The 17,808-nt window shown below is 45.2% G+C and overlaps 1 protein-coding gene across 1 annotated transcript in view; it reads left to right on the top strand.

Annotated features, from left to right (window-relative positions):
- Window positions 1–15,648, top strand: part of C8A (complement component 8, alpha polypeptide) — an 18,844-nt gene extending 3,196 nt beyond the window's left edge. The window contains exons 3-11 of the mRNA XM_010078976.1: window positions 4–133; window positions 1,301–1,445; window positions 2,981–3,170; window positions 4,611–4,811; window positions 6,127–6,367; window positions 10,084–10,212; window positions 10,938–11,095; window positions 13,333–13,555; window positions 15,497–15,648. Of these exons, the coding sequence (XP_010077278.1) occupies window positions 4–133; window positions 1,301–1,445; window positions 2,981–3,170; window positions 4,611–4,811; window positions 6,127–6,367; window positions 10,084–10,212; window positions 10,938–11,095; window positions 13,333–13,555; window positions 15,497–15,648 (1,569 nt within the window). The remainder of the gene's footprint in view (window positions 1–3; window positions 134–1,300; window positions 1,446–2,980; window positions 3,171–4,610; window positions 4,812–6,126; window positions 6,368–10,083; window positions 10,213–10,937; window positions 11,096–13,332; window positions 13,556–15,496) is intronic.
- The last annotated feature ends 2,160 nt before the right edge of the window (window positions 15,649–17,808 follow it).

The following is a 17,808-nucleotide window of genomic DNA, read 5'->3' as shown; positions in this document are numbered from 1 at the left end:
CGGCTGGTGCGGCCGGCGGGGTTTGCAGGGCGGCGATGCGCGGGGCACCTCTGGGATGAGCAAGCTTGCCGTGCCGAGACGACCTGCGCTGGACCCCCCGGCTGCGGGAAGGACTTTCAGTGCGAGGAAACGGGTGAGTGAACTGGGCACAAACTCCTGCCAAAGAGGTTTTGGTCCTGACTGGGCAGACCTGGGATGATTTCAGTCCCCTGCCATGGCCAGAGTTTTGCCAAAAATTTGTTTAGCCCAGAGAGCAGGATGGTAAACCAGTGCAAGAGAAAGCAGGAAATTTCCCCATCCTTGTTTTTTCCCCCACTTTTACAGAAATCCATCCATGTTAGGCTTAGATTTGGATAGAAAAGAAGGCTGTGTGACATGGAAAAGGTTAATTTTTCAGTGGAACAAAGAGAATAGAAATATTCTGCTCCAACTGCTGTGCTACACGCGCACGCTCCCCTCCCTGGGCACCAACGCTCCCACGACACACCACTTTCTCCCCCTGCAGAAGACAGTTCAATCATGAATCCAACTAGCAATCTGTTGGGGTGATTTATTTATTTTTAGCCATCCCCAGCTCTGAGGATTGGGATATCATACGGCTGTTCTCTGAAAGTTTGACTAGCCTTGACAGATTTTTTGTTTTTACACAAATGGCTCAAACTCCTATCTTGAGCATTGAATGAAAATCCTGTTGAAATTTAGAAACACGCCCCAGCTCTGGGACCAGCTCATCACCTGGAGCAGGTCAGCATCGCTCCCTTGAGGCAAGTGCAGCAGCACCAGTTCCCTCCTGCCATGAATGGTCATGTCAAGGCTTTCTCCTCACTTCTCCCAGGAGCAAAAACACTTTCAAGTTGCCCTTCCCACAAACATCCATTCTTGAGATATAATTATTGTAATAAACTCCCCAAATAGCTCCTGCAATGGGGAGAGGCAAAATTGCACATTAATCAGACAGAGCTGACTTCCCAAAGCCAAGTAGAGAAGCTATTGCTTTTTGTAGCTCCCTTCCAAAGGCATGATCGTAGATAATAAAATCAGGCCAGCGAGGTGACCTCTGCTTGATTCCCATCCCATGGGAGCCCATGAAGTCTGAGCTGCACTCACTCCGGGTTGCAAAGGAAGATCTCCCAAGGAGCCGGGAAAAGCAAGCTCCCAACAGAAGAGCGCTGTGTTCATCACCCAGCACAACTCCTTATGGCCCTGAGATAGGGGTGGAAAACTGCAAAATTAGTGCAAGCAGCCAAAAAGATTTTCTGAAGGGCAGATGGGCGATTCCCTGTATCCCTGTGCACTTTAGGTCGCTGTATTAAACGGCATCTTGTGTGCAACGGAGAGCCAGACTGCAGAGATGGGTCCGATGAGGAGAACTGTGAGGATGAAGATATCGAAAGCCCTTGTGAACAGCTGTTCCCAATCCCTGGGTCTGAAAAAGCAGCCCAAGGGTGAGTAAGTCATCAACAGCTGCTGCTTTCACAACCAAAACTGGATTCAGGTTTTCTCATTGCTCTTCCTTAGTAGTAGCAGTGCTCCATGAATTAATAGGGTGCTGTAGGAGAGCTACTGTCCCACCCAACTGTGGGTAGCAATGAGGGAGGCAGGAGGCTTCATCTCAGCTTTTTATTTCAAATTCTGTCTCAAATTTACTCTCTGACCTTGGTCTCTCTCAGCCACTCGGTACTGAAGTACAGACACACTTCAGAGAGTCCTTTTTATACTAATGTAAAAATATATCCCACATCCCCGAGCCCAGTTCTCTTTACACCTTGCTCCAGCTGATAAAAGCAATATATTAAAGCAAGCAGTAGACTCTGGAAATGCAGCATCCTGGTGGTGTTCATTGTTAAGGAGATGATTTAACTCCAGGATTTAGGACTTCAGAGCACAGGTTCAGGCAGAGAGCCTCAGCTCTGTATGAACACATGCAGGGTAAATACGCCTATCCATGAAAATGCTCAACTGTATTCAGTTTCAAATTTTGGTTAGGTAATACATGGAAAGGGACGAGTTTAAAGGCAAACTGTCTGTTGTGACATTCTTGTTTTAAGTTTTGTGTTTTAACCAAGATACTGCTTATTTTCACTTGGAGAACACAGGCTACAGTACAAGAATGTAGTCAGCCATCAGATAACTTTCCCATCATCTCGATCCAACACTCTCTGATAAATGGCTCTCTGGCCCAGGGCCTGGGAGCGTCCATCAAAAATTTTTCAAGCCATATATTAATTTTCACCGAGTACCCTACTTAATACTGTTCTCTGATGTGTCTCTCCCGCAGAACACACAAAAGCAATAGTATTTCCTATCTTAGTCTAAAAGACGGTTCCCTGTTGTGAGGAGCAATGCTGCTGTCTAGTTTGAATAGTGCTTTCATTTTGGGCCACGGAATTACAGGGAATATTAAGTAATAGGCAGGATTTCAAAGGGCAGCAGCTGTGATGGCTGGCGAGCAGGAAGAAAGCGGCGCAAGGAAATAATAAGTGAGAGACTTGGCAAAGCACGAGCAGACTGCGAGGCTAGGGAGGGTGCTACCTCCCCTGAGAAAGGGGGCCATTATTAAAAAGAAGGAGATGAAATTAAGATAGAAAACAATTACAGGGAATGCCCGGAAACACTTTGTGACAATGAGATGCATTAGGGTCACAGGGGACCTGGAGGAATTCCAGGACTTTGGGACTTTAGTAACTGTACTTGCTGGGATGGATGGGACAACTTAACTGATCTCTTCCATTTCTAGCATATGAGTCCAAAGCAATGTCTTGGAAATAAAATGGCTGTTTGTGTCCTGTTAGCTTTGGGAAGGAGATAGCAAGGAGGTAAAAAACCCCAACCCTTAGATTTTAGGTGCTATCCAAATTCAAAGTCAGACACCTGAGGATAGATAACTTGTAGCATCAGGAGAACAAAAACAGCGAGAGAGGCTGTTGGGGAAATAAAATGGGAGCTATGGATAACTTTCTGAATGCTGCTTCTTCCCAAGATACAATATCCTAACACAGGAAGAGAGCCAGTATGTATACGATCCTAATTTTTTTGGAGGCTACTGTGAGTACGTCTACAACGGAGAGTGGCGGGAGCTGAAGTACGATGCTGCGTGTGAACGTCTGTACTACGGAGACGACGAGAAGTATTTCCGCAAACCTTACAATTTTCACATCTATCAATTCCTAGTAAGTACTTTGGGTGGTCAAATTCAGCAATGTTTTCCCAGCTAAAAGCCAAACTTCCTATAAAGCTCCTAGGTACGTTTTATCATTCACTCTAGGTTGTCTTTCAAGGTACCTTTCTCCAGCTGTCCCCAAGACAACAGGCAATCGATGACATAAATGCTGGTTAATGGTACATCAAGGAACAAATGTGCTTTTTCACCCAGGCATCTCCACTGCTTACTCTGGGCTAGTCAGAGCCAAGAGAAATGGGTTTTCTCTAAACTCTGCTATTAATGAGCTGTAGAGCTTGCAGAAGCCACGTGTCTCTCTAGGGATGAAGCTGGCCGTGTGTAAAATGGGAACAATGCTACCAATTCAATCTTTGGAAGCATTTTAAATCTACGGCATGGCTGCAAGGGACATAAATCCAAATTCTGAGTGAGACAGGGATCCTGAAAGCCATCACCATGTATCACAAAGCCTGTACTCTGTGGGGTCACATCTGATGTTGGAGTCTAAGGAGAGCAAGGATTCAACCTGGGTCTCCTATGTTGATAGTGGGAACCTTGGCCATGCTTACAACATTTATCATGGTTTTTTTGACATGAATGAATGGAAACACATTATTTCAGGGGAATATTACAGCCACAGTGGCTTTCATGTCCTCCCTGTGCCCCTTACTCCCCCGTTTGAATCCAGACAGACCCACCACATGGACCATGTTTTTCTTCTCCCCCTTACCTGCTGCTAGCAGTGGAAGGACACCTGCACCATGCCCCATATGCATCCTGACTTAGTAGTGCCTACCTCCTGGGGTCTAGGAAGTCACTCACGATGATGTGGGTTGTTTTTTTTCAGTGTTGGTAAATTAGCTGGCTTTTCATAGAGATGGCAAATGGCACAGCCTGGATTCAGTGAGGCTCCTCAATTCCACACACCAGCAAAGGGAAGCTGTCAAGGAAAAGGTCACTTCTCTAAAACACAGGCAAAACAATGTTTGTTTTCTAGCTTTGCCAATGCAAGTGGCTGGATCACCACTGTTGATTTTTTTTTTTCCTAAATAAATTCATCCAGAAGCAGGCTGGAGAGAAAAAAATTCAGTCCAAATCATTAGGATTTGTCAGAGCTGTAAGGAATTGGAAGGAGGGTTTTACAATGGGAAGTATCAAGCTGGGTTAAAAGGTACCATTGCCAGCTCTGGGTGTAACGGTGCTGCTTTGAGTGGCCAAACACAGACCCTTCCCCTGCCTGGAGATGGACAAAGCAAAATGCATGGCTTTATCCACATTTCTCATGTATTTCCAAATGAAATGGCAACTTAATTCTTTATTCCACATTCACTGAAGTCAATATTGGTGCTGTCAAAAGCATCATAGGCTTCAACAAAAGCTCCCTAAAGAAACAGCAATGAAAAAGGAAGGGGAGTACCTGAAGGGTTAATTTCTGCTCCTTTCACTTTAGGCTCACGCTGATTCTGGATTCACTTTTGAGTTTTACGATGATTCGAAGGATCTGCTTGATGCCTTGAAAAATGATAAATCCAAAACAAAAGGCTTTACCATTGGAATTGGGCCTGGAAATTCAGCTTTCCAGTTAAACCTGGGCTTGACTTTATCAGGTGGCAAAGGATCCCTGAAGAATTTCACGCAATACACTGCAAAGGTAAAAAAAAAAAATAAAAAATATCAGTGATGCATATGCTCCAGTTGTGTCATCTGTGCATCGCATGGGCTGACTGTAACTTCTGTCAGTTTATTCTCTCAATTGCATTTTTTAACACATAGTAATTGTACCTTAATTTGTTCATGTAATTGCAAATGTATGATCATTAGTAATCCTGTTTGTTGTTCTTATTACGTTCTAGCAAACAGGGAGTGGGAATAAAATTGAATTACGAAGTACCACAACACATGTCATCTCACCCCATCCTGCTTCATGGCTACATTGAGTACATAAATAAAAAAATGCTTAAAGTGATGATGAGGGAGGAGGAAATATCAAGATGTTGATCAAAACACTTGTCCTCAGGGAATGATCTCTGGTTGAAAATACATCTCGTTCAAATTAATACAAGCTGCCTTACGATGGGGAAATATGCTACTTTTTACAAGAGGTTAAAATACCGTGCTGCAAAAAAGAGTACTCGGTAATAGGGTGTATTTCTCACCATGGGTTTACATCATGGACTAGCTGTGACAACCTCTTTCCAATCCAGTAACACAAATGCTGATATTTCCCACATTTACTGTGCCCCGACTCCACTTCTCCTGTGGCTGCTGACAGAAAACAATAAAGAAGAATTACTTTGATGGTATTCTGGGCTGAAATGCCCTTAAAAGCCATTGGAAATGGGCACCATTACAGTGTTTACTGTGCCTTTGTCTAGACTCACACAATATTTGCAGCTAAACCATGATTAATTATTGAAGGAATCATTCCAAGGGCTGTTTCAGTTGCACTGGAGCCTTGTCCAAGGCAATGGCTTATCTAGAAGAGGAGTCATTGACCTGGTGGTGTATTCAGGAGATCCTCATCCCACCAGCACCGTCCTGGCTGGGGTATCCCCCCACTGCCAGCCTGGGCTGGGCTCGCCAGGAGCGAGCAGCACTGTAGCACTGGTGAGGCTCTGAAAGAAGCAAAAGGGAATAAAGAGTATGGAAAGGAAACCAGAAAAAAGAAATAGCAGAAATGGAGGGGAAATAATGCAGAGCCTGATTCTGATTGTATTTGCACATCAACTAAAAAACCCCACAGTATCCAAAACCATGGCTTTGCCTTCCACCTCATACAGCACATGAGAACGAGACTCTAAAAAATAATTATCATTGAGTTCATTTAAAACTGGGCTTATTTTCATGCCTTCAGCATACACTGCCAGTCAGAGATTCAGGCTTTTCTCTGCAAACCTAAAGACTAGAAATTACTTTTTTTTTAAAAGAAAAAGTTGAGTGGCAGCTCCTCTTTTCTTTACCTGCAGGATCTTGGGTTCATTAGAGGTGTGACGAAGGTGCAGACAGCCCGTTTCAAGATGAGAAGGGACAACATCGTTTTGGATGAAGATGTGCTGCTCTCCCTGCGGGAGCTTCCGGACACCTACAACTATGGCATGTACGCCAAATTCATCAATGACTACGGCACCCACTTCATCACATCTGGCACCATGGGAGGCGTCTTTGAGTACATCGTTGTCATTAACAAGGAGGAAATGAGAAGAAAAGGTTAGAAAACCACAAGATATTCTCTGTTCACAACTTTCTGCTCTGAACCAGGCATTTCCAACCTGGAAACCATGGGGTGGGTCCAGTCCACCAGAAGTAAATCATCTGGCTCTGGCTGCTCCCCACAACCATCATCTCCCAGTGTCACTTGCTAGACCTCTCTAACTGTCTCCTATTTCTTATAGTCTTTGTTCTGGCCATTCTCATGAATGCTCACGGATTGCAAACTCAGCCTGAGTAAAGAAAGATATCTCTCTCATGTTTTAGCCTCCTAATAGTGAGAGTTTCAATTTCCTGTAAATGGAAATAATGCATTGCACTTGGCAATACCTCTGCTGCTTTACTCTGGTTGGTGTCATATCCGAAGACTAACAGACCTCTGTTAGCTCCAGTTCTCAACAAATTAGAGTGCACGAGGCTGGAGAGCCTCTAAATCTCAGTTACATAAAATATCTGCTGCAAATGTCTAGAGCGCAAGAATAGCCATTACCAGCGAGCCAAAGCATAACATTTTTCCTAATCACAAACATAAGACGTAGAATAATAACATGGTATTTTAGTACACTAACTGGGTTGTCAACTTTTGCAAAGGTGTCGAAAATGCAATAGATCGCACTTCCCCGAAGGACCATCATTCTGCTCTGCTGAGGGTAACACTGCCTGGGTGACTCCAGGCTGGACATTTATGGAAAAGAAAATTGTGATCCTGGGTAACAGGAGCAAACTGCTGCAGTTGGTGCAAATTGCTGTAATTCCATTAATTTCCATAGTTCTGCCCCAAATTCTGCCTCCTGTCTGAAATGTTACCATCAGTGCTAGGATAACTATGCAATCCACCTTGAGTGTTAACCATGCCAATCTTCCCACACAACATTGCCAACTGAGAGATTTTTCATCAAGTTCCTGAACTCCTAATGTTTGGAAACATGATGCCTCTTCAAATTATTTATTCACTTTGAAGAGTGAGTGATATTGAAGTGAACAAGATCTTGGCAAGCAAGTCTTCGGGAAGCAGACTGCCAGTTTCAGAGGAAGAATGAATCAGGAGCATGTGGAGGGAGACTATTATTTTGCTTTATCTTGTGCTTGCTGTGTATATAAGGAGGAGATTTACTGCTATGAGATGCCCTATTTTAGGAAAGAAGGATGTTGAAGTTCAGCAAAAGACAAAAATGTGCCCCTGTAGAGAGGTAATTTTCATTCTAATGTAGCACACTTCTGTAAGTTCCATCTAACCCAGACTCTGCTAGAAAGTCCACATTTACCAAGTCAGCAGTGCCCTGCGTCACACGATGTAGACCCAGAAGGACCCACCTGCAGTGGCTGAAAAACTGTCTAAAACATTCAGCAAAAAACCCCCCTGATTTTTCTAATGGCGATCACAGCCATGCTTGAAGGCTGTGTTTGCAAGAGGATTATCCGCCTCCCCTGAGGAATAGTCAGGATCAGAATATAAGTGCTCAAGTCTTAAAATCAGAGCTTCAAAAGATGAGTTTGAAGCTCTGCAGATGCCTGGCAATGTACCGCTGAGTCCCTGCAGGGTTGAGCATCCTGAGAGCCCACCAAGACCATGAGGCTATGTGTTAAATGCTCTGGAAGAGAAAACTCTCCTTTTTTATACACCAGTGACTAAAGCACATGCCCAGAAAAAAGAACCCTAGAATGAGTCCTCCCTAAATGAGAGCCAGCTTGGGCAGTGGCTGGGCATCCAGCTAGGAACAAGCATGAGCTGGACTCTAAGCATCGAGAAAACCTGAATTTTGAAAATGAAGTCACATTCTGGGTTTAGATACCCAGGAATAGACCACAGCTCAGTGGTGCAGAGCTTAGGACTGCGGTTTTGCTGCCAGACCGATTTCTAGCTTCCAGGCTGCAAGGGCTTGTATGGATGTGGTCATGAGTGAAATAAATACATGTGTCAGAACGAGGTCCCTTGTTGCTCTGCCATCAATATTTTTCATTACTTGTTTTTAAAATAGATTGTTATGCTTCTATTATTTAGCAGAAAACAGTATAATGTGTTCACACATTACAAGAACATTTATGGGAGAAACATTATGCGCAGAGTAAATTAGAGAGTCTTCAATATATTCTGATTAATTTAAAATGCAGCAGTAAATCTTATCACTCGAGCACATTTAACTATCGCAAATTATATCATATAAAAAACTATCAGGGCTCCCCCCTCAAGTGTCAATATTTTCTATGGCCACCCTTTCGCAAGGATAACTACTTTTCATTTATCAAGCCCCGATCTCCCTGCAACCAATAGAAAATTGTATTGACAGCCTCTCGCGGAACGTAATTACTCAAAGGGGAAGCATGGTGAATCAATTAATCAGGGTGTTCCTCAAGTTTAATTTTATGGCACTCCAACACCAAGATAAGCGATCATTCACGTTGCTTTGGGTGAATGAACTTTACCCACTGTGTTTACAACAGTTGAACAGTTGAGTACAAGTAATTGAGCGCTACACATTTAATCTTTCTCAAGGGCCCAGTTTTGCAACGGGATGTAATTCCCCCTGAAGTCCTGAGTATGCTTCAGCTCTCACCAGTTTCAATCCAGGATGTATAGCCCCTTTCTTGGGATGCTGAGCCCCTCCACCAGTTGGGACCCATCAAGCCAACGAGCAGCTCCTTGCCCCACATGGCTCCAGTGACCTTTCTGTGCAGAAGGGAGCAAAACCAGAGCGATGGGCATTTTACCTGTATTTTAAACAGGAGCAAGATGAGGCGCTGCTCCCCGGTGCTGGGGCAACGCAGTTCAGTAGATGATGCTCTGGGTTGGGGCTCGGCTGGAGGTTCCTTCTTCAGCCCGTTAAGCCCCGATGCACAAACCCCGCTGACCTCTGTGCCTCCCTTTCCACACCGCGGTATTGATCGCCAGGCTGCTTCGTAAAACACTTTAAGGTCCTCTGACAAAAAGAGCAATAGAAAAGTTACCCGTTACTTACAATACCAGTATTTATTGAAATCAATGGATTTTTTAACTACTCCAGAAGACAGCCTTACATTTGCAGTACGCCGAAGTGTGTACATAAAACCCGGCTGTATGAAATATGCGCATTGCTTACCTTGGTGAAACCACCTCATTAGTTCACTTCTCCCCTCTGCAGTCACTTCATGGGTCTCCAGTTACATATTTTCATGATGTATGGGGCGCTGGTGGCAGCAGCAGCCCGGCAGCAGGCAGCGAGGCTTTGGCAGCTCTCAGCACACAGACCTTTTGTGAGTTGCTACTTAAGGATGCTGCTCAAGCTGCTAATACATGGGTCAGATCCTGAGTTTAGGAAAATCAGTGAGGATCTATTGATTTCAGCTGCTGTTCCCAGCTTTACCCTAGTTACGAGTTAGTTTGTTAAAAGAAAAAAAAATTTAAAATAAATAGACAAAACGAGGCAATACATGCTTGAAACCTTGTGTTAAGATTTTTAATTTCTTCTAATACTTTGTAAGGAAACAATTTTACAGTAAGGACATTTCCCTATTCACCTATTATGTGATAGGTTCAATATACCCCCCCCAAAAAAATGTTGGCTTTGCCACTGCAAGACTAAAGGTTGTCCTCTACCTAGAGCAGCTCTTGACCTTAAAAAAACAGGCTGTGCAAATATCTGAATATTTTCTTCATTGATAGGAAAAAAAAAATAGGAAAATGAATATCCTACTCAGAATGAGTCACTGGTTTTACTGGTTTTCCTTCTGTTTTGCAGACATCAGTGCTGAAGAGATAAGTGCCTGTGTTGGCCATTCAATTGGCCTTACAGTCAGCAAGAGTGAACTGCATTTGGAAGCGTCTATGTCATCCTCTGAGTGTGCAAAGAAAGGATTCCTGAAAACCGGTATGATAGCAGACAGAGGTCTGGTAAGGCATCCTGCATCACTTCCTCTGGTCATCTGGGCATGGAGATTCAAGTAGGGCAACACTAAGGGACAAGGAAAGCAGCTCTAATGCCATCCCCAGCTATGGCTCAGGTTCAGTGGTGGGACCAAAGCAACTTTGGGTCCAAGTCTCCGGGATTGCTCTTGAAAGAGCCGGAATTAAGGTAGCAACACCTGGATTAGAAACACGTGTAAATAGAGGCAGTGGGGTGGCTGGAAGACTGCAGTCCCTATAGCCAGACTCTGGGCATGGATGACAAAGGCAACATGCCAACTGTTAACGAAGTCAAAACTTACTATAAAAAGTACTCAAAGAGGCTAGGAAGCCCCAGATTTGCAAATCACTTAACCAGCTATAACCAGCCTGATCTACTGCCCACCTGCTAACTAGAAACCAAGGCTGGAGGCGTGCGGGCTCTTCAGGTCTTACCAGCTTAGGGGATTTGTGATGCTCAACCCATCATGGAATCACAGAATGGTTTGGGTTGGAAGGAACCTTGGAGATCATCTAGTTCCAGCAGGGCTTGCCCCTGCGAGCAGGGGATGCTGAGCTCCCATCGATTTCAGGAGGCAGCATCACTGACAGCCAGCCCCATTGCGTGATTGATTTCACCTCCATTAAGCAGTTTCTAGTGTATGTGTGGAGACCGTAACTAAATAGTAGGGGTGTAATTCAACTTTTCAGATGCTGAGAGCAACAGTGCAGTTGTGGAAGATATTATTCCCCGGATTAGAGGTGGAGATACCAGTTACAGTGGAGGGCTCTTAAACAGTTGGGATGGCAATATGTATCGTCGCTGGGGAAGGTCATTAAAATATAATCCTGCTGTTATTGATTTTGAGGTAAGGCTTTTCTACAGTTGAAGAAACTCTGCCACTATAAGGAATGAAAGTGTAGCCGAGCAGATCATTTCGTATTTTTATTGTGATCCCATCACAGAACAAGATTAAATGTAATGGGCCACTGATCTGGTAACCTCTTATTCATTTCACAATGGGGAGTACATCTCCCACCGACTGCATCCGCAGGGAGACGGACAAGGAGCTTAATGCTGGATTAGAGCCGAGTTAAGATTCTGATGGGTCCCCAAACAGCTTTGCGATGAAGGGCTCTCTGCGGTTCCATTCATCCCCATTATTCTCCCCGAGGCTGTCTGCCCTCCTGTATAAGCAGGAGACTTGCAGGGGGCTGGGGAGGGAGTCTTGCCTCCCCCAGCAAAGGCTCTGCACAGTTTTCAGAGCAGGGGAGCTCCTGGCTGCTTTCTCAGGTGGGTCCTGTCTCTCTCCGTGCTCCACAAAGGGGGTCCATGGCCATAAAAATCAGCCAAGCTCTCCCCCTTCTTCTAGTTTTATTGGATGCCCCATAAAATGGAAAGATCCCTGAAGCATCCTACAGCGCTTCAGATATGGGGAGGAGACGGCTGCAAGCAGAGGGGATGGAAAGGGAGAGAAAGATCAACTCTGCAAATAAATTATCCAGGGCCAGGGAGCACAGAGGCGTGAGGAGCTGCGGTCAGGAGTACCACATCCACCCCAAGATTTTTTTTCACTTTTAATTTAAAAAATGAAATTTTCTTTTTTTTTTTTTTCATTTGAAAGCACACGCGGTCCTGGCTCTGACAGATGGAGGGAGAAGGGAAGCTGGAATCAGGAATTATCTGTATTATTGTCAGGGCAAGTGGGAATCTGCAAACCTTCCTGGGCAGCACCCCGGTGGCAGAAAGCCCCGATAATGTAAAAGAGCTTTCAGTTCCAGCTGAACACACACTGCAGGTTATTCACCTTTCTGCACAAGCTCCCATCAATTCCAGGCAAAATTTATTGCAATTGGAGAAGGGAAGCTGGAATCAGGAATTATCTGTATTATTGTCAGGGCAAGTGGGAATCTGCAAACCTTCCTGGGCAGCACCCCGGTGGCAGAAAGCCCCGATAATGTAAAAGAGCTTTCAGTTCCAGCTGAACACACACTGCAGGTTATTCACCTTTCTGCACAAGCTCCCATCAATTCCAGGCAAAATTTATTGCAATTTTCCAGTAAACCATGTGCTGACCTCCCTGTTGGCTGCTCCGGAGCTCAGCAGTCGCTGTGCAACCAGCGCTGCCGATAAGCGCTGACGTCCACTTCAGCAGCTCTTATCTGTGGCTCCCTCTCGTTTGCTAAACCAGCTTGTGCAAATTTGCCCAAGAGCTCTTCCCAAAGCCTGGCTGAGCCTCCCCACAACTCGCTCTCAGTGCGGTTTGTGCAATGAGACGATGCCCAACTCTTTTCTGGGACCAGTTTCCACCGATTCCCAGCCAGGACACGCGGTGTTCACATAGATGTATGGATGGACAAATATAAATACATGTCCTTGGCCCAACCTTGAGCTTTTAGCTTTAATATTCACTTGAATATTAATATTCAATTGAATATTAATATTAATATTCAGTTGGGCAATTTATAATTACAGTTTCCCACACTGGGCTATTTTTGCTGAGTGTTATATAGGAACTGGATTTTGCTACTGGAAATATTATGAGCGTGTTCTGGTCTTTAAAGCTGTAGACGGCTTGATATTATTTTTCTGCACCAAAGGGTAAAATATAGGGGAGGTAAAATTCTCCACGCTCTGTGTTTACTGGATGGGTCACAATTTGGTCCCTGTTAGTGGTAGGCTGGCACTGAGTTTTGATATCTATTGTCCTAAGCTCTCATCAAAACATTTCGGTTCAAAAAGGCAAAAAGTATGCAAGAATGTCTTGAGATCATGACAGCACTAAGAAATCAATCAAAAAAAGGGCTTGCCGGGGTGTTTAAATTTAGCATTTGAATCCAGACTGAAGCTTCAAAGCATGTCCAGAAGAGCCGATCCCCCACAAGCCTCTCGGATGAGGAGGGCTGTGGAACGGTGGTTTCTCACTGGGGCCCATCACTCGTGGTAACACATTTGCATGATGTACGTGGAGCTGTCGAGGAAGACAAATGAGTTTTTTCTGAGCCCTGAGTTTATCCAGCGATGTCACAGCTCTCTGCCTGCGGCGTGGTAGCATCTCGGTTTATGCCCAGCTGAAATTGTCTCCATGCTATTCATCCCGCGCAGCTGCAGCCCATCCACGAAATCCTCCACAGAACCAGCCTCGGCAACACGGAAACCAAACGGCAAAACCTGAAACAAGCTTTGGATGATTACTTGTTGGAGTTCAACGCCTGCCGCTGCGGACCATGCCAGAACAACGGTGAACCCGTTTTGGTGGGAGACGCCTGTTTCTGCCAGTGCCGCCCAGGTTACGGAGGCTCTGCCTGCGAGCAGACCCAGCGCCAAGGTAAGACCCCGGCGTGCACCCATGGCAGGAGAGGGCAAGAGGCAGCGAAGGGACGGGGTTTTCCCCTCTACGTGGTTAACAAGCAGCTTTTTGCATCCATGCATCAAACCTTCGCTTCTGTATCACTTCTATTGCTATGCTAGCCTAGGCAGCCCTGTGAGAGCCTTAAATTAGCAGCTCAGGTGATTATTAGAAATCAATTAGTGGAAAGGAGGATGTGTTTAGGAGCTGGAGATTTACATGGTGCAAAGAGCTGAGGTGTGTGGCAGCACCCTGGCAAAGCCCAGCTGTCCCCATTGCTCACCCATGGGTGGGCTCTGCCCAGCACACAGCAAACTAAACTACAGGCAAAGTATCTGTTTTGGGGGAGAAAAAAAACCAAAGTGTTTTTCCAAAGTGACAGGCTTTTATTTATGTTTTCTTTATATACTATCCTAGAAAGTTAAATGGGTGGCAAAAAAGCCAACCTTGGAATATGCTCTTTTATTTTAAAAAAAAGTCAGTTCTTTCTGTATATTTTTGTCCTGATTCGTGATGACAAAAAAATCCAAATCTCAGCACATGAAGCTAGCAGAAAAATCTGTCTTCAGAGCAGTTCCAGCAGGCAGAGCTCCAGGCCCTCAACCGCGTGCCCATAACCCGGGTCTCACACTGGAAAACCAAAGCTGTGATGAGATACGGAGTTAGAGCAGAGCTGGCCAGACAGGTTATGAAGCTGAACTCAAAAGCATCGCTTCAGTGACTGAAAAGCGAGTTTCTTTACAAAATCTCAGGTTCTTTGAGCTGTCTCCAAATCCAAGACATCTGCCTCAGATGAGGAGCCTGGGAAGCTCAGGACCTGGCCCCAAAGCAGCCCCTGCTTGAAGCAGTGCTGGGGACCCACACACTTCCAACTCACAGGCAATTTTTAGTTTCAAATTTTTAGTTCCAAACTCATTTAAGACCAAACTCAGTGGGTTTTTTTTTTAAAGTACGGTGTTTCCACAGACGGGAAACCCAACTTTTCCCCCAGCTGTAAGTAAGAGCACACACATCCATTTGTGCTGTCTGGATTAATAAAGTGCCCAAGCCAGGCCCGAAGGCCAGCTGAGTAAATAAAAAATGACAGTAAATGACAGCCATCAAGCATTCCCATCATTCAGGAGCACTGCCATAATCCATAGTATCGAACACTTCTGACAACTCAGTCTGTAATGAAAAAGCCTTGAAATGACCTGTCTCCAAAGGGATGGACAGTCTCTTCAAACACCTCCACGATGTTAGGAGACTTTTGTCCCTCTGCCTTGCTTGGAGGTGAGAAAGTCAGTGCAGAGAGAGTTGCCAGCAGCCCTTTGGGAAAGCGTTGTGGTTTATACAACACCGCTCGCTCACCCTCCCCACTCCCAGGAATGGGGGAAACAATTAAAAGGGTAAAGGAAAAAGAGACTCGTGGGTTGAGATAAGAACAATTAATAATGAAAATACAATAACATTGGAAATAATAATGATAATGATAGTAATAGTAATATATACAAATATACAAATGAGTTATACACAGGGATACTGCTCACCACCCAATGACCAAGGCTCAGCCCATTCCCGGATAACGACCCCAGATCAAGGAGAGTCCCAAAACTGCAATCCCAGAATAGAGATAAGAGCCCAAGTGTCCAAGACCCAGAGGGAGACAACCTGGACCAAGAGAGAGTACTTCCAGACAGATCCTCACCTCTATCCTGGCCATGCCATGCATGATATGGAATAGACCATTGGCCAGCTTGGGTCTCAGTCCTAAACCTGAGGTCGAATCCTGGGCTAGTAATTGGGGCTGTGCTCCCTCCCAGCTTCTCCTGCCCCTGCAGACACGGGCACAGCAGAGAAGCTGGAAAGTCCTTGACTGTCCTGGCAACAACTATAACCATCAGTATGTTATCAGCCATTTATATTTTAATCCATTTACAGGTGGTGAGACGCACGGGCGCTGGAGCTGCTGGTCGGGGTGGGCTCCCTGCCAGTCAGGCACGGCACGGCGCAGCCGGCACTGCAACAACCCAGCCCCGCGGGATGGCGGGGAGCCCTGCATGGGCAGGGACGTGCAGAGCAAAGCCTGCTGAAACCCCCCGAACAGCATCGCGCCCTGCAGGTATGGGGTCAAGAGAGATGTGGAGCCTGTGCTGGGCTGTGAATGCTCCATATGTAATTCTGCAATGCAATTATGCTGGGGAGAAATCATGGTAAGGTACTGCATTTCTATAGGTATGGAGACACGCTGGGTTCGCTGTATAAAACAAGACCAGTTTCTCAAGTTCATGGAATGGGAGTCCCACCAGTTCATGATCCAGGAGATGGTGGAGAACCCACACAGGTGGCCTTGCTGCTGGGCGACTGTGGGGCTGTAACGTGTCATGAAATAGATTCACTAAGTGTTTACATACGTAAGCTTGACTCACCAAAATTTTTATATTTGCCTTTGGGAAGCACATTAGAAACTCACGATCCTTGCATTTTTATGCAGTTGGTACTGACATATGTACCATGAAACTTAATAAGCTGGCACTATCAGATTTTTCAAGTCCAGCATACTGTCCAGGGCTGCATTTGCAGCAAAATAATATGATGCTCTGTACAGGAGGAGGCTTAAGCCTAAAGGTGCTGAAGCATCATTGCAAAACGTGAACCTACAATGATGAAGAATCTTAAATAAATAAATAGAGAGTCCAAACACAACCATTCGGCAGAGGATGTTCGCACATAAGCAAAGGCTTCTGCTCTCCAAGATCAGTGATGAATCGACTGTTAGCACACCGGCGTTTCATCTCCCAGGCACCCAGAGCCAGAGAAGATGCTAAGGGGCTGCTTGATTTAAGGGGCTTTTTGGAATGTGAGATGTAAATCTCAGCACAAGAATATACACAGTATTGAACTGCGCCCAGAGACCACAGCGAGAGCCCGCAGCTCCTTCTTCTTAATGAACTGCCACCAAAACCTGGGGTGGAGGAAGGCGAATGGCACTTCATTCTACTCTGCTTTTCATTACAGGGAAAGAAGAAAAAAACCCAGAAAAAAGCCCTGAGAAGGAATCGGGCATTATGAAAAGCAACAACAGCAACAAAACCTCAAAGCACAAAGGAGCACTTCTATATACATTTGAATGGAAAGAGGGAGTAGAAAAGAATCATGGTTTCGTGAAAGAAATTGCTCAGCTATCGCTCCGACTCTTGGAAACGCTTGTTTTTCAACAGCGTGTCAGCGGTGATATAGAGGCTGACACTTGGCTGATGTAAATCAGTGTTGCTCCTTTGCCGCAGCTGATTTATGCTACCTGAAGGTCTGGCCCCATATTTTCTTTTGTGTGCGTATTTGCCAAAGGACAATTTTTTCACCACTTCTCTTCTGCTTGAAAATGAAGCTACAGGCTGGTTTTGTAGCCAAAAACAACAAACCATGTTGTCTCGAAGGGCAAGATGTAATTGTTCTGTGAAAAATCCCATGAGGAGTGGTAACACTGTGGCCTTTTGGCCAACTTTGTTTTTCCAAGTAAAGGTGATACTCACCCAGAGATGAATTTGCTCCCAAAGGCTTGAATCCAATCTCTTCCATGTTGGGAAAATGCAGCAGCGTGAAGCACCCATACATCGCTCTGATTTAGACATCCCAGAGGAATGGACATGGAGGATCAAAGCAAGTTTTCCCACCAATGGTTTTTTTGACACTGTTTGGCATTGGGCTGGCAGGTTATGCAGAAACACGAGACAGTGCTCTTACACCAAGGACCAGTTGGGCTCATGGGTGATTTTTACCTTTACACCGCCTGCTTAGGACTCGGAAAAATGCCTAAATGAGTATAAAGTCACCTTAGTTAGAGAGCTGAGGAGGCTTCTTGTGTGACCAGAGGGGAGAAATTAATGAACAGAAAGATCTGATGCCTTGGAGGCTGGGGAGGGATGGGGAGGCAACCTGCAACCTCAGCTTTCAGGGCCAGTTCTAGAAGGACAGATCACAGGCTGAAGTACCAAAAAAAAAAAAAAAATTCCAAGCGATTAAAGAAACTGCATGTGAAATACCACCATGAGGCATATATATAAATAAGAGCAAAAAAGCTGGGATTTGCCTGCAGTTGTTCATTCTGCAGGTGCTGGGGTATAGAGCTGAAAGCGAGGACACGTGCGAGGCAGAGCTCATTGTTCACCTCTCAATCCAGAGCAACGAAATACAAACCCAAGGGTTTCCTTCCAACGCCAAGGGGAGCTTAGTAGCAGCCCCTCTTCTCCCAG

Source organism: Pterocles gutturalis, unplaced genomic scaffold, assembly GCF_000699245.1.
Source record: "Pterocles gutturalis isolate BGI_N339 unplaced genomic scaffold, ASM69924v1 scaffold6141, whole genome shotgun sequence".
NCBI lineage: Eukaryota > Metazoa > Chordata > Aves > Pterocliformes > Pteroclidae > Pterocles > Pterocles gutturalis.
This window is presented reverse-complemented; position numbering and strand designations above follow the sequence as displayed.